Source organism: Dunckerocampus dactyliophorus, chromosome 9 (genome assembly GCF_027744805.1).
Source record: "Dunckerocampus dactyliophorus isolate RoL2022-P2 chromosome 9, RoL_Ddac_1.1, whole genome shotgun sequence".
Taxonomy (NCBI): domain Eukaryota; kingdom Metazoa; phylum Chordata; class Actinopteri; order Syngnathiformes; family Syngnathidae; genus Dunckerocampus; species Dunckerocampus dactyliophorus.
In genome coordinates this window covers 9,028,739-9,051,710 of record NC_072827.1, presented here as the reverse complement: position 1 = coordinate 9,051,710, position 22,972 = coordinate 9,028,739, and the positions used below count along the sequence as shown (strand labels likewise).

The following is a 22,972-nucleotide window of genomic DNA, read 5'->3' as shown; positions in this document are numbered from 1 at the left end:
GAGACGGTGTACAAAAACCGAGGCAACTTTTGGGCGAAAATGTTTGAAAATTGTGGCATATGATAAAAAAAAAATATATATATACGGGCAGTGAGTCGGCAACGCGTAGGGTGCTTTGTTTGGGCACTCGATTACGCGGAACGACACAGGACAGGGTAAACGGACTAGTTTGTTCCATGCAATACAGTACGAAAACAGTAACTGTAAATTTTCGACAAAAAACGGGGAAAATAATAGTAATAGTTTAAGAGGGAATGAGGTTTACGGTAACTGTAGCGTGCCATGCGTGTTGCCAACAACGCATGTTGTTGGCAACAGGGTAAAGAGAGAAGTCCATCCATTATTCATGCTCCTTCTTCCTCGTGATGTTAATGCCGTGTTGCCGTCGGTGAACTTATAACGAGGGACAGGGTGTGGCAGGTGCTCACAGCAGGTTGGCTCCTTTTTTTTGTCCTTTCACATTTCATCTTAACATACCCTCTTCCCTAGAACATGGACCTGATCGACATCCTGTGGAGGCAGGACATCGATCTGGGCGCCAGGCGCGAGGTGTTCGACTACAGCCACCGCCAGAAGGAGTACGAGCTGCAGAGGCAGCAGGAGCTGGAGAAGGAAAAGAAACTGCACCTCCTCCGGGAGAAGGAGAAGGCCCTGCTGGCACAGCTGCAGCTCGACGAAGAGACTGGAGAGTACGTGCCTCGTCCTCTGCCCAGCGCCCCTCTGCAGTCTGCCGCCACGCCTCTGGAGATCACACAGGTAGCGTGCATGTGAATGCGCTCACGCGTGCAAGGCCCCAGCCACTCCCGTCTGCTTTGATAGGCTGCGGCCTTGCGGTCGCTAGGTGACTGCTTTGTCTTGAGTGAGGCAAAGGTGGCCGTGTCCTGTGCGGTCTTAGCAATTTTTAAAAGGAGTTTGCTAAATATCTACCTCTATTGCAGGATGTCAGCTTCACACAGCAGAACACAGAGACTTTGTCATTTGACGAGTGCTTGCAGATCCTTGCAGAGACGTTTCCCGTAGAGGAAACTGAGGTAAGAAAAGCATAACCACGTCTTTCATCACTGACTTCGACACAGCTTTTGTGAAACGGGCACAACCACGTGCTTTTACCTCATAGGATGCTTCAGTCCGACTGGACGCGACTGCAACTGCTTCGACAGACTGCAGCAGCAGCAGCGTCGTCATGATGTCCCCCGAGCAGCCATCTTTGCCCTCACTCGCGCTTTCGCCTGCACCCCAGCCGCAGAGGATGTCGCTTGATATGGAGCAGGCCTGGATGGAGCTGCTGTCTCTTCCCGAGCTGCAGGTATGAGCTTTGGCCTCAGGTGACGTGTGTGCACAGGTCGCACGTACACACGCACACCTAGCTCCAGTTGCATAAGATTTTGGCATGCACATTTCCAGCTTGATGTTGGCAGTACTACAGTAGTGTGGCAATCTTTAACCGTTTCTTTTTGTAAGGAATTACCAAAGTGTGGGATAACAGCTCGGGGTAATGGGTGAGGCTTTGCCACGTCGATTGCAGATCAGTCACTTGTGCCGACAGGCTTGTTTGAAATGTGCTTGAGAGGTTAAGAGTTCACCCTCTGCTGCTGCTTAAAAATAACAGCTTGACCCACCTTGTAAAAAAAAAAAAAAAAAAAAAAAAAAACCTACAAAAAAACAAGAAATGCAAAAGACAACAAAAAAAAAAAAAGTCGCTGATACGCCCAGAAAAATGTCTATTTTTGACACCACTCCTTCGCCCTTCCTGCTTACGCGACATTGACATTCTCCTACAATTTTGGATCAGCATTTGCAATAAAAGCGACTTGTATTATTAGTCGGCTCCAGAACCCTCCCCTTTTCGCTTCAATTGCCATTGTCCACTCATAACACAATCCAGGTTCAAGCCCTAAATATGCCTTACAAACTTATTACCGGTAACACAGTTCAAGTATAAAATAGATGAATAGCTACTCACCACTAATCAATTATAATGTAAGATAATCCATAAACACATGGAATGGGATTCACGGTGTACCCTTGTGCTTAGAGGCTAGCGGGCTAGAGAATCCACACTGGCCAGGTTGACTGACCAATCTAGTGCTTCTGTAGTCAAACACACTTATGCTCTATTTACAACTATGGTGCGTTCAGGGACTGCTGAACAAAGTGCAAAATGTCACTGCTTCAAAAATAATTGAAGCATAAAGACATAATAACATGTTGGGCTTTTTTTTAACAGTGGTACATATATGCTGTACATTTTCTTTGTATTATCACGTTTTTATAAAATATTACCGACTTACGGTGAATGAGATTCATTTTCTGCTGTAAAAACAGTCTATTTTTGGAGATAAAAGTTTTTTTTTTTCCTGAATGCTGAATTGTGCAGGGATCCACTGTCATCTCACAGAATAGGAATAAAATAATTAAAATAAGTCCACATAATGATGTTGAAATAACTTCTGTGAACCTGCAGACTTAAAAAAACAAAACAAAACTGAAAAAAGAGTCAAAATGTTAAAGTTGACAAAGATAACATGTTCAATGTTCATGAAAATTATGTCAGTGATAAGAGCCATGATTTGGACATCACATGATCTTTAAACATCAATACATAATTAACATTTTATTCACGTGAAAAACAATACATTTTTAGAAAAATATTTTTTTTATTTAAAAAAATTGGTCAAAATACAAAAAAAAATAATTTAAAAATATAAAAAATATATGAAATCTATTTAGTGAACTGTGCAATAAAAGGCAATTATCTGAAAGGCAACCAAAATTTAAAAAAAAAATCCCTTCCTTTCTTTACAAAATGTGTATATATCAATATCAAGCAAATAACACAAGTTGTATTTTATCAAATGTTTGTCATGGAGGTGTTTTGATATTTTTTTTTCCATTTTTCCCCCCCACCCCTAGCAGTGTCTGAGCCAGCAAATGGAGGACACACTGGAGATTGCAAGCTATCCAGCGGTTGAAGCACAGGATCCAAACTATACCTTTTACCCAATGTCCAGTCTTGCAGAAAAGGACAAAAACACTTTGAATGATTTTATCCACGAATTTGATGGCTCAGTCTCCAGTGTGGCCCCACCGGACAACCTGAGCCAAATCAAGGCAGAAGCTCCCCCGTTAAACACCAATTTCAGCCTTAATAGTTTCAGCAGCAGTTTTTACCCCGCCACCATGTTGGAGGAGAGCGCCGGTCAGCCAGACCTGGAGGGAGACGAGTGCAACATCATGTCTGATGTCCAAAACTTGTACAGCCTGTCCCCCGGCGACGCATTTGAGCGAGGCAGACGCAACATGTCTTCAGAAGTTCCGGATGTCGACTCTGGACTGTCTTCAAGTACAAGTCCTCACACTTTCTCACCCGGGAAATCTCTTTACGGAGATGAGGGCTTTGGTTACAGTGATTCCGACTTGGAAGACATGGACCAGAACCCCGGCAGTGCAGAATCCGACTACTCCGAGATGTTCTCATTGAATTTTCAACCTGACGACGTTCAGCACGTCGTGCCTCTGTCCACGTTAGTGGGCCAGCCTCAGAGCCAGACGGACAAGCTCCCCAAGCTGGAGAAGATGGAGCCGGCCGAGGAGAGCGGCCACAATTCCGCCCCCTTCACCAAAGACAAGCGCAAGAGAAGCTCAGATGTGCGTCTCTCGAGAGACGAGCAGAGGGCCAAGGCCCTTGAGATTCCCTTCACCGTCGAAATGATCATAAACCTTCCCGTTGACGACTTCAATGAGCTGATGTCCAAAAACCAGCTGAACGAGGCCCAGCTGGCCCTGGTCCGAGACATCCGCCGGCGTGGCAAGAACAAAGTGGCGGCCCAGAACTGCCGTAAGCGCAAGATGGAGAACATTGTGGGGCTGGAGCACGACCTGGACTCGCTCAAGGAGGAGAAGGAGCGCCTGCTGGGCGAGAAGCTGCGTAACATGAGCGGCCTCCGAGAGATGAAGAGGCAGCTGAACAGCCTCTACCTGGAGGTGTTCAGCATGCTACGAGACGAGTCCGGCAACGCCATCTCCCCGTCCGACTTCTCGCTGCAGCAGTCCACCGAAGGCAGCGTCTTCCTCGTCCCTCGCACTAAAAAGACTTTTATCAAGAGCTAAGACCGCCTCTTCAGACCTTTCGTGTGGCGAGGTACTGCGTCCATGTAGTAGCACTATGCAATAACTTCCTCAGCTTTACGCGTCACTAGAACTATTGTATAGTTTCTTTCTTCTCCTGTTGTAATATTTTTGATATTTTATCTCTTTTGTACTCTTCATATTCTATACCCGATTCTTTGTACATAGGCATTACATACATTTGAGATGAATGCAAATGTTACTGTAAGTGTAAATATACTGTATAGATATTGTTTCTGTATGTTTTATAACTAGACCCTATGATTTGCTGCGCAGGTTCTTTGTGCTTTTCAATAAACCCTTCCTAAAGCTATACGGCCCCCCTACTTGAAACAGATGGATGCCAGATGTATATACAGTACAGTCGAAGATGGGTTGTCCAAACTTTTTCCAGCGAGGGCCACATAGTGGGCAAAGACTGCATAACACTAGTAGTAGGAGGAATTTCGGTCTTGGCTCTTGCGTTTTCTTCTTTTCAAATAATCTTTAAGTTTTGTTATTTACATTTCATAACATTATTTCTTTTAATATGTCCACTCTGCTACTAATGATATTTTTCCTCATAATATTACAGGTTTATGCTTGTAAAATTGCAACTTTTTTTCTCGTTAGAATACGACTTTTTTTTCTTAATATTTTTGACTTCATTCTCATAAAACTTACAGCTGTTTTTTCCCCATGTTTGCCTTTTTTTAAATTTTCCAAATATTTCAACTTTATTCTCAAATATTAGATTTTCTTGGTTATACAGTCATGGAAAAAATTATTACATCACCCTTGTTTTTTCAGTTTCTTGTTCATTTTAATGCCTGATACAACGAAAGGTACCTTTGTTTAGACAAATACAACAATAATAAAAATAGCTCATAAGAGTTACAAAATTTTTCAAGAAAACCATTTATTCAAGAAAAGCATGGAAGTTGCTGGATATCAGCTCTTAAATTCAACTCTTATGATCTATATGTGTTATCATCATTATATTTGTCCAAACAAATGTACCTTTAGTTGTACCAGGCATTACAATGGATCAATAAACTAAAACAAGGGTGGTCTCGTGATGTATTTTGACTTTATTCACATAATATTTTTGCTTTAGTCTTGTAAAATGACAGCCGTTTTTTTTCCCCCTTTTGCATTAAAAAAAAAAAATTTCAACTTCATTCTCAAATAATCTGACATTCCATCCATGCCGCGCCACTTATCTTCACTAGGGTCTCGGGGGTATGCTGGAGCCTATCCCAGCTGACTTTGGGCGAGAGGCGGGGTACACCCCGGGCTGGTGGCCAGCCAATCACAGGGCACATATAGACAAACAACCATTCACACTCACATTCATACCTATGGACAATTTAGAGTCGCCAATTAACCTAACATGCATGTTTTTGGAATGTGGGAGGAAACCGGAGTACCCGGAGAAAACCCAAACTCCAGAAATTTTCTTGATTATAGTTTGATTTTATTCCCTTAACTTTTTCCCCAACCTCATTTGCTTCTCGTATTAAAATGTAAAAATGTTTTTTCCTTTAATATTTTGACTAAACTCAAAGCTGGTTTTAAATTTTTACAAGTATTTCAACTTTCTTCTCAAATTCATATTTCATTTATTTTCTATGCCACTCATCCTCACCCAGGTCGGGGGAGTATGCTGGAACCCATCCCAGCTGAGTCCGGGCAAGAGGCAGGGTAAAATATCTAAAAATATCTCTCAAATAATCTTCGTTATATACTGTATTGACTTTATTCCCATATAACTTTTTCCCCAACCTACTTTTCCAAAAATGGCCACTTTATTTTGTATCTCATAACATTACGACTTTAAAAAAAAAAAAAAACCCAAGGTGTAATATTTCTGCTCTACCAAAATGAAATTTTTCCTTGTCGTATTCAATTTTTGTCTTGTAAAATTGCGACTCTTTTCTCTTATTATTTTGACTTTATTTCTTGTAAAATTACAGCCCTTTTTTCATTTCTGCTCTATTTTATTTTTTAAATTGTCCAACTATTTAAACTTTGTTATAATTCTCATATTTTTACTTTACCTACTTTATTGCAACTTTTTCCGCAACCTAATTTTCCAAAAATCTCTTTGTTTTTCATATCCCGACTTAAAAAAAAAAAGTCTATTTCAACTTCATGCTACTAAAATGTTTTCCCCTCATACAACATTACATTACTCTTATCCATACATGTAACTTTTTTTCTCTTAATATTTTAACTTCATTCGTGTAGAACTGCAGATTTTTCCATCTTTGCTGTTTTTTTTATGGTTTTGTAAAATTACATTTTGAGAACGTGCCACGGGCTATTAAAAAAAAGCATGGCTGCACTTGAGACACTCCTGGTGTAAAAACTTGGACAAGTTACCACATGTTCATCTTGTTCTGTACTTAATGGAATTTTGTGCAGAAAAAAACAAAACAAAAAAAATTGCCCTTAAACCATCCTCCCCCAATCGGCTTGCCTTAATTAACAGTACTGTTGTTTGTACAGTAACCCAAATCTTTTAATACGCATGTCACTGAAGTCACACACGCTGCGTTTGTGTTGCACAACAAAGGCCACAATTGTTGACATGCAGTATAGAAGAATGCCCAATGTGAACCCGCATGACAATCCCACAATGGCTCGACCGGGGCGGCGTTCTTAAAAGCAAAGCTTTTACACAATCACTGTTTGCCCTACATGCACTTTCACACACAAACACTACCTTTACCCGCCAAGCCCACATTCTGTGTGTGCGTGCGTCTGTGACCAAATAAGACATTGATGATTAAAAAAAAAAAAAAAAATCTTTTGAAAACAAACAAAAATATCTGACCAGTGACTTCACAGTAAGTAAAGACTTAACGATTGGAAAATTCTTTATTCCAGACCACATCATACTTGACATATTGCAAAGTTAATCATAGTTTGAGCCACATCTTGATGAAGGTTATGTAATCTGATCATACCTTCCTAATTGCTGGGTTTCTTTCGGTGTTCAGATGCGTGGAGGGCAAACATTTCAATATGGCCACATACAAACTCTTTGTACAATGTTTGGCAGGTCAAAGCGAAGTACGGTGCATGCCGATTAAATGATTTGCTTCAACGATGTAAGTGTGCGTGGTGTGTTGGATAAAGGCATGAAATAGTTGAACATGAGGCGGTCAAACAGCCTTGAAATCTTATCTTCCACGTCAGACACAATGAACGCAGCAGATAAAAACAGCGCTTGAAACATGTCTGCTTTCTTCTGCGTGAAACAAATTTTGAATGCGTTTGTTTCTCTGCGGTAGCGTATGAACCCAGTAGCCTGCAGTTGACACGGCCGGTCCATATTTGCTACTAGATTGTATGGCTCTTGGACTATCTTTGCAATAACGTAACAAAATCCCAATTTGTGTTAAGTATGGGGCATTTTCGCTCCGATTTCAGTCGACATCGAGCTACGAATACGAGACATATGTGCAACCCAGCAATTGGAAATGCTAGAATGATGACAAATATATCCATAGGATGAATGCACGGTTCCCACAAACCCTAAGGAACTAATGTCAGCACCACCTTGTCCATTATTGAAAATTTAGGTCATATCTTGGAAGCAAGACTATTTAAAATGCATCGTTATTTCATCCAATCATGTTTGAATACAGCAACATTACCATAAATGGAGAGAGCTCAAACGGACAGGACAGGCCAACGGTGGCGTTTTGATGAGTCATCATTTATCTTATGCCAAGGCTGCGCTATTATGAATGTCAGGTGAGGCTAAATGAACTGGCGCCATCAAAATGGCAGTTTGCATTCCTGTTAAATGTAATTAGGTTGAAACTTCCCTCAAGACCTCATCCTGGAATCACAGCTTTTTGGATTTTTAAGTTGAGATTGACTATGCTAGTCGTATTTGGCAAGAATACTTAATTCAATAAACAATTTTTCATTAAAAAAAGGGGGTTTTATGCTATATTCCCATGGTCTGGCGTCTGCTGGTCTAATAAGAAAGTGAGCTAATTACCTGACAATTACTTGCTATTATGTTAACAGGGCCCGCTATTAAAAGTAACTGAGTCACAACGCCTTCTTTCAAAATGTTAATAGTTCACTTTTCAAAGGAGAACTGCATAAAGTAAAGTTCAACATCATGTGATTCTTTTAAAGCCTATTTTTTAAATGTCCAGACATTCCATCAGTTGATTATAATGTTGAAGCTGCCAGGATGCTTCAGAATTGTGCAAAATACAGTAATTCCTCACCATTTTGCGCTTCCAATTTTCTCATAGTATTTCTAAATATATTAGTAAATCATGGCGTTTCGTGGTTAAATAGAGCATATTATTAGTCAAAAATGAGCATATTATTAGTCAAAAATATGCGTATTGAAGCAAATTGTTTTTTTTGCTTGAAAAAGCATAAAAATGGTTCAGTGAAGTAAAATACAAATATGGTATTCAGAAGTCGCAGTCAAAGACGTGATCACGAGGTGTCAGTAATGTTAGTGTAAGACACTAGACTTGATCGCCGCAACAGGCTTTTATTGCAGGTTTGTATGATCTGACAACAGGCACGATAATCCCTAACGCGGGCTGCTGTTGCCAACGTAACCCACAGCAAGATAAAACTCAACTCTGAACCCCCGATATCACTTCCTGTATTACCCCCCTAGCACCGGAACACATTTACAGCAACACACACGAGCACGTCTTCTGTCTTATCTTCTCTTCATGTGTACTATATTGACTTATATCATGTCTAATGTTAAATACTGTATTTAGAAAAATATTCTATTTCTAAATACGAAATCGTACTTGGCGGAAAGTCACTTAACACAGTTGGGTCTCGAACCAATTAACCGCAACGAGAGATTACTGTATTGAGTTTCCTCAAAAATGTCACAATTTTCACAATTAAAAAAAAAAGAAAAAAAAAAAAAGCATATTTTGGCTACTTTTGTCATTTCCAGTCAGAATATATTTCACACAAATACAGGTGGTCTTCGTGTTACATACAAGCTTTGGTGCACGACGGCTCGTATACCAATTCTTAGGGGCTATCCACACGGAAACGTATTCATGTCAAAACAGTATTTTATTGTTTCAGCCACTCATCCAAATGTCAAAACAGTATTTTATTGTTTCAGCCACTCATCCACATGGAAACTGTTCTGCGTGCCCTGAAACGGTATTTTTTGAAAACGCCTTCCAAGGTGGGGAAATCTGAAAATGCCGGCTTATCGTTTCCGTATGGACTAGCAATCTCAGTGTTTTTTTAAAACAATAACGTCACCGACCCGTAACCAGAATTGAACTTTGACAACAAGCAACATAATCTCAATTTTTCGAGTGTCATGACTCACCGCAGTCGACGTTCTCACAATATTTTGTCTTATACTCCCAAAATGACACATGTAATTCTAGACAAGCCTTGGAAAGTGGAAGATGACTGACTTATGCGCATGCGTCCTTTCTTCTTCTATGGTTTGGTGTGTTACGTGGTTCCGTTCGCGTGTATGTTCACAGCTCCACACGTAGGTGCGCCTTTTGTATTACATTGTTTTCACTCAGTTATCAGTTTCTGTCTGGATGCAACCATTTACTAATCCAGCACAGTGTGGATGTGACTATTTTTTCCATTCATGGTCGCCAGCCAATCGCGGGGCAGATATAGACAACTATTCACAATCAAATTCATACCTATGGACAATTTAGAGTCGCCAATTAACCTATCATGCATGTTTTTGGAATGTGGGAGGAAACCCGAGTACCCGGAGAAAACCCACGCACTCACAGGATGAACATACAAACTCTACACAGAGATGACCAACGGAGATCTTCCCGATCTCCTGACTGTTTCCAACATGCTAACCGCTAGGCCACCGTGCGGACCGTGGCTTTTTTCAACTCGCCAAAAAAAAAAAAAAAAAAAAAAAAGTTGAGTAATAAAACACTAAATACAAGACCACTATACTGAGTAGTTATTACTGTCACTTCTTCCGAAGGTCAGCAACATCAGCTATGCAATTTTGTGTGACATGGGCCAAGAAGTTATAGATGTTCCAAGAAACAAACTGCATCTCAGCTTTGTCATATGGGTGAAAAAGCAGATTACTACAGTTAACTTCACTCTTAAACCAATTTGGCTTTTTTTTTTTAATGTTCCACCCATTTCAACTGTCGTCTTTAATATTGGTAAATTTTCTCCTAGTAATATGACTTTATTCCCATATAACTTTATAATTTTCCCATATAATTTTCCCCAACCTAATTTTCCAAAAATTACAACTTTTGTTTTTTTTAATCCTCATATTACATCTTTTTAGTATTTCAACTCAGGGTTAGGCTACTAAAAATTTATTCCCCATAATATTACGAGTTTATTCTTGTTCCCCCCCCTTACAATACGATTTTTTTCTCTTAATAATTTGACTTTATTCTCATACAGCTTTTCTTTCCCTTTCATTTTCCAACTATTTCATCAAGTGTCGTCTTGTACATTTTTTTTCTCATAATTATGACTTTATTTTCATAACATAATTGTTTCTCATAGTATTATGGCTTTAAAAACTAACATCTTTTTTCTTTAATATTTCAACTTTATGCTACTAAAATTGACTAAAAAAAAAAAAATCAAATCTTTCCCTTTTATTACATTATTCTCTTAAAATTACAACATTTTTCGTTCGTTCATTTTTAACAACTAAAAATAGCAGATTTTCCATTTTTACAGTTTTTGCACGTCGTAAAAGGGCCTCGGGCCACGCTTTGGACACCCCAGGTCAAGGGCCTAACAGATTATGAAGACAAAGAAAATAATCATTATTTAACAGTAGGCATGGGGCCAGTATGAGATTCTGAGGGTATGATAACCTTGGGCAAAAATATCACGGTTTCACAGTAGTATAATTACAGTTCTAAAATGTGTTATTTTGAAATATCTTGATTGAAAAGAGGAAAAAAAAAACCTTCTGTTGAGAAGTAACTTTTAAATATAATAGAACATGACAGAAATGAAACATACGTATTTAAAATAAAACAAAAAACAATTATTTCTAATTAAATAAGATGCAGTTCTTAATGCAGTCTATGGTGGCTAATACTTTGCCCCACATCACAAGAGCAAGTTTCTGGGTCATGTGATTGTTGTTAGCAACTGTTGCTCGCTCAGTGGCAAGTAAAGTTTATACCACTTATTCTCAGCTTCTGTCTGGTTCTTAATCATATCTGCACATTTGGTGACCTTCGACTTGAGTAATATGTTGACTGACAACAATGACAACAGCACGGCAGTATCGGTGGAATGACAACACGTGCATTCACCGATTTCTGCCACCAAGCGCTACTGTGCATGCAAATACAAGTAAACATGTAAATGGGGGTAAATCTTCTAAATGTGCATCCCATTGAAATAACCTTTCACACGAGTGAATGTTTTCACTTAATGACATTAGTGTATTTTGTCATGTACTACACATTTTAAGCTGCACAATATGTGTTTGTCAATACGTGTTTACACTACAAGCGATTACACAACATTTGGGACATTAAGTTATGATATTCTCGTTAACATGTCGAAAATGTACGTATGTACTTACACATACGTTTGATAGCTGCAATGCCATGTGAAATGCACACTAAATCCACAAACTCCAGAATGCAAAACTCTACAAGTACACACGTCTTGTCACATCGACGCTGACGAGGCAGCTGACGTCACTGCTAGCTATGCCACGACGGTCAAGTTGCAGACTTTTGGAAACACGTCTCGTGCCCATGGTTTCAGCACATCGAAGCCCAGTTCCAACGAAGAGGAACAACACCTGGCATGACAAGTATTTCCACAGTGGCCGAGCTGGACCTCCACCTTCTCTCATACAGTAGGATGGCATGATGGACTATTTTAGCAGTTTTGATACCGTGGTATACCTTGAAACCAGTAACCATCCCAAGCCTAGTTAGTTGTGCGTGAGTGGCATAGTCTATTCTTACGCATTAATTAATTCTCGAGCAAGTCTCTTTACAGACAACCATAAAACAAATCGGAACACAGTAACTCGAGGACCACCTGTATCTGAGCAATACCAGAAAGTCTGGCATTTGTCACCCTGAGTTAAAAAGAGGTTGTACCTGTCACCAAATGCAGTTAGATGACAAGATGTGCAGCCTTGGATAACATTTTTGGGAAAAAACAAAAAACAAAGTCTTACCCATCCAGACCCTTCCATGTTATCGTGCCTTTACAGATTTTCAGCAAGATTGCCTCTTTCCACATCTGCAAATCAAGCAAAGTGGTTACTCTTACCTTCCCCCCCTTAAAAGCCATACTCACTCCCTCCGCAAGACTCAAACCTATTTGTTGGTACACTTCAATATGTCTGACTCAACAGGATCAGGAACTAGCCTTTAGCTCACTAGCAGGCGCCACACTGCAAGCTTCCTCCATGTTGGCGTTGTGCTCCACGCTGCCTCCATCTCCCTTCTCTCTCTCTGACAATGCTGACTGGTCCACTGTGCTGGTGCTGAAGGCGTGCTGTCTGACCGTCCTCACTAGCGATGCTGCAGGTGCGTGTGGCTCCTATAATCCTACATGGCTCAATACGGGAGGGGATGGATGGCTACCCACAATTCCCTTGTCCATAGTAGCATACAAAAAAAAGAGTACTCTCATGACGCGCTGATCCTCATGTGCCTTTCTTACACATTTTTATTCATTCTTTGTCTGCTGAGGAAAATATTGGAAAAAACTACAATTCCCTACATTCTAATCCAAACTGTTTCTTTGAGGGACTTATTTACTGTGCTTCACATACAAAATCAAAACATTTGACTTATTAGAGGGGTCTTCAAACATGATTCAACTGGGGGGCTGTTAAAAACTTATCAACAGAAATCCAAGCCATATAAAAGAATGCAAAATAAAAAGAAAGTTTAGAGAAAGAAAAGCAGAAATTATGCTTAACCCTCTGACACCACAGGCACAATACGCCACAATTCAGACGCACAAAAGGGAAAAGTTGCATCGCAGGCAAACATCTATCACAATAAGATCGGGGGAGGGGATCATGTCATATTCATAATGTACAGTTCTTTGTCCGTAAACATGTCCCAGTTAGCTGCAGTAAAGTCTGACTTGTGTGTCGCTCTAATGCTTTCAGCCTCAACGTAACCTGCAGCTTTCCTGACAATTCCTTTGCTCATCCTAGAACTGAAGCCTGTTGAATGGATACAGGATAGAACAAACAGTTATTCTGCACTCACGCTGTACTATAGCTACAAGGGTTGTTGCAAGAGCCAATCACAACTTACCAATATATTTAATAGCGACGTGAGCCATATCCACCACCGCCGCCGCCAGAGCCGTAGCTGCCTGAGAATAAAACACTTGACTAAGTTCCGACTTGATTACGAGGTGATGTTCGACACTCACCTCCATACGGTCCACCTGAGTTTCTGCCCCCGAAATTGTTTCCCTTCATGGGCCCGTAGTTTGACTGATGCCCACCTCCGTAGTTTCCAAAGTCATTGTAATTTCCACCCCCTCCGTAACCTGTCATAAAACGGCACCATTTCCCTTTAAGTCACTGAAACACAAACTTTCTGGTGACAATTTAAGACTTTACCTCCGCTATTTCCTCTGTACCCTCCATCGCAGCTGCCACCAAATCCACCGCCCTGATTGCCGTACCCAGGACTTCCACCTCCATAGTTGGATCGACCGCCATAACCTCCTGGTCCTCCACCATAATTTCCACTAGGACCTAAAACAGGACATTCACCCAAAGCCTGTTCAGAGCAGAGTCTTCATATGTATGCCTGAATGTCTTATGACTCACCATCAAAATCATCATAACCCCCTCGTCCTCCACCATAGTTACCTGACAAGCCCAGAAGGAGAAAATGCATTAAGAATAAAAACATTAAAAAAAGAAGAAAAAAAAAAGGTATGTTTATGATTAAATAAGACTGTAGAGCTCATCACAATTAAAATGTGTTAAATTAATCGAGACTCCAGTGCAGTAAACATTAATGGATTAGCTAGGGCTGGGCGATATGAACCAAAACTCATATCCTGATATATTTAGGTTGAATATTGATATACATCCCGATATTTTTTTAAGCAAAGTGAGTTTACACAAAATCAATGTCAAATATGCATGTCAAGTTGTTTTATTAAAATAAATTAAAATGAGGATGTTTTTGAAATGTTAAGCTTCATGAAAGATGCACATATAAAAATCTTATCTAAAAATAGCCTCCAATATAAATGTGTCAAACATAGTATTTTTTTTTTTTTTTTAAACAAACCTTTAGCTATGCTCCTCAGCTAATAACAAAAGAACTAAATATGAAGAAGTGCCTGGTTTAAGAGAAAATTTTAAAATGTCAGCAACTCAAAAATACTTAAAAATTGAACAGCAGTATTTTTTTAGGTAAACTTTTAGGCACGTCCTTATTTTGTGCCTGGAACACCAACCTGTCAAGTGCAATCAGGCTTAGTAACTGTCTAACTTCCTTGTGCATTTGTGGTAGAGCTAATTGTGCTAAATAATGTTGACTGAAGCTTGCTGGACATCACGAGTCCATCGTTTTCAGCAGGTTTTTAATAGCAGTTTTTTTCCACTGTTGCAACCGGGACCATGTATTAGAAATGTGATAGGACACCTCTTCATAATAGCACACCACTTTGCTTTTCCTTTCCTTTTCCTTGCAACAGGAGCATGCCAGACAGCGTGCAGCTTCACACATTCCTCGTATTGGGAGTTTGTGCAAATTTTTAAGGTGGTGAAAAAGATTTTTTTTAATGCTCTGAATTCGAAGTGTTGTCACTGCATATTTTCCTCAAACTGACGTCCCTTCTGGTACAGGCACTGCTGACAACACGACGTAATGGAATCGCACGCATCACCAAACAATTCAATTGATATTTGTGTGCGTTCACGTACGGTGACGGTGCTCAATTTAGCGACTGTTGCAGATCTCATAGTGTAGACATTGTCTTTTGGGAGTCCCCATAACAAAAAGTCTAGTGGTCTGGTGAACGAGGAGGATATTCGATGAAACCCCTCCCTCCAATCCACCTGTTTGTCAAGACCTCATCAAGGAAGGATCTGACATTGCAATGCTATCCTGGGGATGACCCATCTTACTGAAAATATAACTCATCTTCAAACTCTTCTCAAATACTTGACATGACAGACTTTTGCAGCTAGTGTATAAATTTTTTTGGGACACCCTGTATTTATAGAGGTTAAGTGAGGTTATACAATCAAAACCAAATATGCGTCACAGGTTGTTTAAATAAATAAATACTTCTCATGAGGATGCTTTTTGAAGTTTTAAAGCTTCATGCAAGATGCACATTAAAAAAATCTTATCTAAAAATAGCCACTAAAATAAAGCAGGCCACTGTCTTCTGGAAATAAATATAGAAAAATTCAAATAAAATCTTTTTTTTTTTTTAATTTTTATAAAAACACACCTATAGCTATGCTCAAATCCTCTGCTAATAACAAAAGCACAAAAGAACAAAATATGAAGGAGTGCCTGGTTTAAGAGGAAATTTTCAAATGTCAGCAACTTAAAAATACTTTAAATTGAACAGTAATATTTTTGGATAAACATTTTTAGAAGACACATGCGTGTCCTTATATTGTGCCAAGAACACCAACCTGTCAACTGCATCAGGCTTAGCAAATGTCTGACTTCCTTGTACATTTGAGGTAGAGTAAATAATAGAGTATATATCGATATTAGTATCGATGTATTGCCCTGTTGGCCACACAGTCTGGAGATCGGGAAGATCTTGGTTTGAATCTCCATTGGGCATTTGTTTATGGAGTTTGCATGTTCCCCCCCTGTGCGTGTGTGGGTTTTCTTCAGGTACTCCCGTTTCCTCCCACATTCCAAAAACATGCATGTTAGCTTAATTGGTGACTCTAAATTGTCCATAAGTATCTAAATTGTCCATAAGTATGAAAGTGAATGTTTGGCTCTATACAGTATGTGCCCTGCGATTGGCTGGCGACCGGTCCAGGGTGTACCCCGCCACTTGCCCAAAGTCAACTGGGATAGGCTCCAACCTACACACGACCCTAGTGAGGATAAGCGGCATAGAAGATGGATGGATGGATTACCCAGCCCTAACCATCAAAATAAATAATGGCAGCACCAAGTCTGCTGAAAGCAGGTGTCCAACTACAGTGCACCGTGGCGGCTTCCTCTGCTGTATACTCTGGTTCTCCTGACATCCGAGAGAGCATGGAGGAGTGTAGCGTGCAGAAGGTTACGCACTATAGAGAAAATGTAATGCATGCACACACATAGATCAATTCCATATGTGAAAGTTGTAAATAGTTCATATTGTCATATTTGTAAATAAATTGTTTTGATGTAAAACAACCCCTATTTTTGTGTTGTTTATGTTGGTATAGTTGTTTAGATATTTCAGTTGTGAATAAGCAAAAAATATGTGTCAAAGTGAAAGTTGGTTTTCTCCCTTTTCTAGTCGGGAACTGATATTTTCCTGAAACTTACCTATGCTCTACTGCTGATTACTAAAGAACGGAAAAAAGGGAGAAAAACTTTTTTACTGATTAAAGAAGGGAGTCTAATCTTTCTTTTGGTGGGTTCCATGTTTATATAGCCACAGAACACGATATTCTGTGTGCCTTGAAAGATCAGTCAAAATCGTCTAAAATGGCCGGTACTAAGTGCTTGTCTTTTGAAAAATGGCTGGGATTGAATGAGTTAAAGAAAATATGGCATTATAGTATTTTACTACTATTATTATTAAACAGTGGTTTATTTAGTCTCAAAAAAATGTAGACATTAATATTGATTAGTGTCAATTTGTGGGACAATAATTTCAAATGCACCGGCATGATTTTGTGACTGATAAAAAGGTTTTTGTCCAGTCAGATTTTAAACTCTCGTCTCATTCTTGTGTACCCAATCTTTTGTATCGTCTCATCTCAGGAGTTGGGTCTCACAACACCCATTCGTTAGTAAAATATAGTATTATGTATGTATATTAGTGTGTCAGCGTCCATTTTAATACCTGTATAGTCCATGTGGCATAGTTACATTGTGTTTTCACTGTGTTTTACTTGTGTTGCAGCATGGGTGAGTGAGGTATTTGATTTGATGTCTTCTTGATTGTGTTTTGGGTGATATGGGGACGTGACAGATTTCCTACCACTAAGTTGCCTAATTAAGGAGGTTATAGGCAGAAAATGGTGGATTTCCGCCAAGTATTTTAATCAAATTGTCGAATATGCAGAGTCGCCCAATTGTTTAACCTTATAAAAAAGGTACATCGGTGTCATTGTAGCGGCAGGTTTTCTGCTACATGTAATTGATCGTGGGGGCCCGGCACTACAAAATAAAAGCCGCCACACGTTAAAATTTTTTGGGGGTTTTTTTAACTTGAAGACAATTTTAAGTAGTATATTGTAAGATTGGATATACACTGCTCAAAAAAAATTAGAGGAACACTTCAAAAACACATCAGATCTAAACTGGGGGAAAAATGATCTTGAATCTCTTTCCTGATAATAAGTGGGTGATGTATTAGTAACAAAATGATGTCACATAATTTGATAGAAATGAAATGGATCACCCTCTAGAGGGGGGAAATCAAAGACACCCCAAAAATGAAAGTGAAAAAATGATGCGGCACACTGGTCCATTTTGCTAAAATGTCATTGTAGCAACTCAAAATGATTCTCAGTAGTTTGTGTGGCCCCCACGTGCTTGTACGCATGCCTGACAACGTCGGGGCATGCTCCTAATGAGACTACGGATGGTGTCCTGGGGGATCTCCTCCCAGATCTGGACCAGGGCATCACTGCGGTACCTGGACGCATGGAGGAGATTCCAGGAGACAGGTAGTTACTCCAGGAGAGCTGGACAGGGCCGTAGAAGGTCCTTCAACCCTCAGCAGGATCGGTATCTGCTCCTTTGTGTAAGGAGGAACAGGATGAGCACTGCCAGAGCCCCACAAAATGACCTTCAGCAGGCCACTGGTGTGAATGTTTCTGACCAAACAATCAGAAATAGGCTCCATGAGGGTGGCCTGAGGGCCCGACGTCCTGTAGTGGGCCCTGTGGTCACTGCCCAGCACCGTAGAGCTCGATTGGCATTTGCCATAGACCACCAGAATTGGCAACTACACCACTGGTGCCCTGTGCTCTTCACTGATGAGAGCAAGTTCAACCTGAGCGCATGCGACAGACGTGAAAGGGTCTGGAGATGCCGTGGAGAACATTATGCTGCCTGCAACATCATTCAGCATGACCGGTTTGGTGGTGGGTCAGTGATTGTCTGGGGAGGCATATCCCTGGAAGGACGCACAGACCTCTACAAGTTAGATAATGGCACCCTGACTGCTATTAGGTATCGGGATGAAATCCTTGGACCCATTGTCAGAACCTACGCTGGTGCAGTGGGACCTGGGTTCCTCCTGGTCCACGACAATGCCTGACCTCATGTGGCTAGTGTATGCAGGTAGTTCCTGGAGGATGAAGGAACTGATACCATTGACTGGCCCCCACGTTCACCTGACCTAAACCCAATAGAACACCTCTGGGACATTATATTTAGGTCCATCCGGCGCCGCCAGGTTGCTCCTCCGACTGTCCAGGAGCTCAGTGATGCCCTGGTCCAGATCTGGGAGGAGATCCCCCAGACGTCATCCGTAGTCTCATTAGGAGCATGCCCCGACGTTGTCAGGCATGCGTACAAGCACGTGGGGGCCACACAAACTACTGAGAATCATTTTGAGTTGCTACAATGACATTTTAGCAAAATGGACCAGTCTGCTGCATCATTTTTTCACTTTCATTTTTGGGGTGTTTTTGATTTCCCCCACTGGTGTTTTTGTTTTTGATTTATAGGGTGATCAATTTCATTTCTATCAAATTATGTGGCATCATTTTGTTACTAATACATCACCCACTTATTATCAGGAAAGATATTCAAGATCACTTTTCCCCCAGTTTTAATCTGATGTGTTTTCAAAGTGTTCCTTTAATTTTTTTGAGCAGTATATATTCTATCTAGATACATATACAGCTTTAATTACACCCACATTGACAACAATTAGTTTAAAAACTATTTAAAATGTCAAAAATGTTTCACTGCGCTGTATTTTGATAAGCATGCACCGGAATCGCCTGTCGGTCTTGCTGTCTGACCAGATACAAGACACCTCGTGTTGACTTTCACTTTGTTTCTTATTGGGAGAACGAACAATAGCCCGTAAAATGCGTAGTCAATTGATGACAGCTTGTCACATGCTAAGCCTAATTTTTGTTTACATTCCTGGCTGGCGCCATCTAGCTAGCTTGTTTTTCAGCTACAAGTGGCTATTACGTTCATGGGATACATCAATCATCACAACTTACTTTTTTAAAGTGTCACTCAACAATCTTGCTCTCTTGTCATCATTATAATACTTACGGTTTGTCTTCAAAACACTAGTTGTATGTCAAACTTGTGCACCTGAAACACTAGTGTGTACAGCTTTACATGGTGACGCCATCACAGCGGTCTCCAACTGGTAGCTCGTAAGCTAGCAGTAGCTCATGTTGAGTAGTTCACCAAATAATTTTTATTTCACATCTTAGTATTTTATTTTATAAGTGTTCTATTCAAACATGATGCCTGTATTTAATGATAAAATGAGCACACTGAGTCGAGATGTGCTTTGTACATAAAGTGCCATTGAAATGTTGGCAGTCACAAACACAAACAGCTCACCTCTACATTCTTTTTGTCAAAGTAGTTTTAATTGTGCTGCAACTTGGAAACGCCTGTACTGTCATAACTCTCAATTTATACTGGTTATTACAGGACAGATTTCCATAACAAAAATATTTAAATTGTTATTTGTGTCAGTTTGAAGTAAATATATTATTGAACAATTAATTTTCCGTGTATTTGTATTACTCTAAAATCAGGCACCAAATTAAATTTCGGTTTGTGACAAATAGCACAAAATGTTGTACTTTTGTACTAAATAGGTCAGGTAACAAAAGGAGGCTCAACATTTTAGAGTTGAAGTGCTCTCACCAACTTTGCCATTAAAAGAAACAGTTTTGCAATGTTCTCAGTTCATTTCCTGCTGGTTGAAAAATATTAAATACAAAAGTTAATACATAGATAAGTCATTAAAAAAAAAACATTGCTATTTGTTTTTTGTTTTTGTTTTTTTCAAATGCAGACGCAGCATCTGCACAACACGGCAGAGGCAGTCCCTCCTCCCATGCAACCCACCACCACAGTTTCACAAAATTCCAGGGGAAACACTGAACGGGATTATAATACTCACCCCGACCAAAGTTGCTGCCACCTCCAAAATTATTACTTCTGCCCATGAAGTTACCAGAGCCTCCACTTCTTCCTAAAATAAAGAGGTCAGTCTTATTAAAGTTAGCAATGCAATCTATATGAATTATCTAGTGTGTGCTTACTTACCCCTGTTATTGGACATCACGTTCATTTCTTGCTTTGAGAGCGCTTTCCTGACTTCACAATTGTGCAAGTTGATAGTGTGGTATTTCTGAGCTGCGAGGGAAAAATTGAGAAATTCATCACATTCACCACCATCAGGGGTCATGGCACCCGCTTGACGTCAACACTAAAGGAGGAACAGGCACACTGATTTTATTTCTGTATATTTTATAATTTAACTAAATTTGCTGTCTGTGTTGTCTTAGCATATTTATCGATTTATCGCTTCATTTTGTTTGTCTATATCAGGGGTCACCAACACAGTGCCCGCGGGCACCAGGTAGCCCCAAACAACCACATGAGGTGCCCGCAAGCCTGCTTTTCATTCAGGCTTTCAGTTAATAATGTGAGAACACTAGAAAGAAAAGTATTCTGAAACATAACATGTGAGTTGTGGATACCAGCATTTTGTGAATGTTTTGGTAAAACAAGCATATTTGCTTTGTTTGGGTTGAAATAAGGTATGAAAATCATTTCTACAAAAATGAGTAGCTCGTGGCCATATTCATTTTCTAAAAGTAGCTCTCGCAAGAAAAAACGTTGGTGACCCCTGGTCTATATGGCTTGCGCACCAATTTAGTCAACCCTGGTTGTTTTAAAATGCGTTATATAAATCAAGTTTGACTTGACTCTTTTCAATAAAAATATTTCAAAATTACACGTTAGAGCTGTAATTACAATACCGTGAAACCATGAACCCGCAATATTTTTGCCCAAGCTTATCATACCGTCAGGATCTCACACTGTCCAATGCCTATTCTAAACGTGTAACTTTAGCAACTTTTTACAAGGAGTGGGCAAGAAAAGCTTGTGTTCTGCAAAAACCATTCATGCTCTGAAGAACTCGTTCTTGTTCTGAACTGCTTGAAAAGATTGAATCAGTTCTTTTTTTTAACACTTGATGCAGCCCAGCCTCTACTTCCAGCAGATCCCAGGTTAGTTGAGTTTAAAACCCCTGCTCTAAAAGTACTCGATGGCGAGGCAACTCTGCGATCACTTACCAACGATTTTGTCTACAACGTCGTGATCGTCAAAGGTGACAAAGCAGAACCCTCTCTTCTTGCCCGTGGAGCGCTCCTCCATGATGTCGACGCATTCGATCTTCCCGTATTTCTTGAAATAGTCCTGAATGTGGTACTCTTCAGTGTCCTCCTTGATGCCACCCACAAAGATCTTCTTCACAGTCATATGAGCACCTGGTTTGTTGGAGTCCTGAAAGAAGAGGAATGAACAAGCAAATGCAGCGATCATGATGACTGTCACGACCGCATGTAGAGCGTGCATGTTCCTGTGGTGCAGTTGGGGTACCTCTCTGGACACGGCCCTCTTGGGTTCAACAACTCGACCGTCGACTTTATGAGGCCGTGCTTTCATGGCGTCGTCAACCTCAAACACTGAAGAGTAGGTCACAAAGCCAAAACCTCTCGACCGCTTGCTGCCCGGCTCTCTCATCACCTACAAAACACAGTGCAATAAAACAGTTAAAAGGTTTAACTACTGTCCATAGACATCCAGTCATTAAATGATAGCATTTTCCTTGTGTGCGCAATGAAATCAATTACACTTGGCAACACTTAAATACATACCACACAGTCTGTCAGTGTACCCCATTGCTCAAAATGGGCCCGTAAACTCTCCTCTGTGGTTTCAAAGCTCAAGCCGCCAATAAAAAGCTTCCTGAGCTGCTCTGGTTCTTTAGTATCACAGTCCTGCGTGGTTAATGACACAATGAAAAAAACATGTACCTACAGAAATAAACATGCATTGTATTGTTATGCAACTTTGACACACATTCGGTTACACCTGATTTCCGGACGCAAGGTATTACTAGCTTGTGTGAAAACGAAACGTACAGTGTAGCATAACGAGACCTGTCGAATTTAATAACCCGAGACTTGGCTTAGTTTAAGAATTTCACATTTTTTTCAATCCAATACAGTGTGAACTTCCCAAAAGACGCACGTTTAAAACAAATGAAAATAATCGTGTAGTAAATATCTCATGCACGTATTTGCATGACAGTGCTAACGCTAGCCAGCTAGCCTGCTACTTCCGGCCACGGCTGGCTTTGTTTGTACGCGAGCAACATAGAGCGAGGATGAAAGGAGCATGACGCTATAGCCGGTATCAAGGCGCGGGGATAGCGTCACTGACGCCAAGATTACAGCCATCTGCATAATTAAGAAAAAAGTAGAAAATCCGACCTCCATCTTGATTTCCATCTCACAGCAAACGTCTATCGGTTCGGGCGGGGTGCTGGTCACGTGACGAAACATGTCGGCTCCCTTGCATCAGAACGTTCTAGACTAAACTGCATAGACTGCCTTATATACAGACAACACAAGACACGCTTAATT

At 40.3% G+C, this 22,972-nt stretch overlaps 2 protein-coding genes across 4 annotated transcripts in view; one reads left to right on the top strand and one right to left on the bottom strand.

The window, feature by feature from the left end:
- The window catches only part of nfe2l2a (nfe2 like bZIP transcription factor 2a), a 25,531-nt gene extending 7,746 nt beyond the window's left edge, over nucleotides 1-17,785 (top strand). The window contains exons 2-5 of one of the 2 annotated variants that reach the window (XM_054786133.1): nucleotides 490-756; nucleotides 939-1,031; nucleotides 1,118-1,306; nucleotides 2,914-17,785. In XM_054786133.1, coding sequence (XP_054642108.1) covers nucleotides 490-756; nucleotides 939-1,031; nucleotides 1,118-1,306; nucleotides 2,914-4,110 — 1,746 coding nt within the window. In that variant the 3' untranslated portion in view covers nucleotides 4,111-17,785. The remainder of the gene's footprint in view (nucleotides 1-489; nucleotides 757-938; nucleotides 1,032-1,117; nucleotides 1,307-2,913) is intronic. The other variant, XM_054786134.1, reaches the window with a different exon arrangement.
- Nucleotides 2,407-22,972, bottom strand: hnrnpa3 (heterogeneous nuclear ribonucleoprotein A3). 2 transcript variants are annotated; one of them, XM_054786136.1, is made up of 11 exons: nucleotides 22,820-22,972; nucleotides 22,202-22,324; nucleotides 21,924-22,070; nucleotides 21,617-21,827; nucleotides 20,580-20,669; nucleotides 20,434-20,505; nucleotides 13,937-13,978; nucleotides 13,724-13,861; nucleotides 13,531-13,650; nucleotides 13,410-13,470; nucleotides 2,407-12,375 (listed from the first exon to the last, which is right to left on the bottom strand). In XM_054786136.1, the coding sequence occupies exons 1-10, from the start codon at nucleotides 22,889-22,891 to the stop codon at nucleotides 13,418-13,420; spliced, it is 1,068 nt and encodes a 355-aa protein (XP_054642111.1). In that variant the 5' UTR covers nucleotides 22,892-22,972; the 3' UTR covers nucleotides 2,407-12,375; nucleotides 13,410-13,417. The 2 variants fall into 2 exon arrangements, with proteins under 2 accessions (XP_054642111.1, XP_054642110.1); XM_054786135.1 differs by lacking the exon at nucleotides 2,407-12,375 and adding an exon at nucleotides 12,515-13,315.

Coding starts and splice junctions, on each gene's coding strand:
- hnrnpa3 (XM_054786136.1), bottom strand. CDS start 22,891: ATGTTTCGTCACGTGACCAGCACCCCGCCCGAACCGATAGACGTTTGC. Junction 22,325..22,819: donor AGATGGAAATCAAGATGGAG/GTCGGATTTTCT, acceptor TTAACCACGCAG/GACTGTGATACTAAAGAACC. Junction 13,471..13,530: donor CTCAGGTGGACCGTATGGAG/GTGAGTGTCGAA, acceptor TTTTATTCTCAG/GCAGCTACGGCTCTGGCGGC.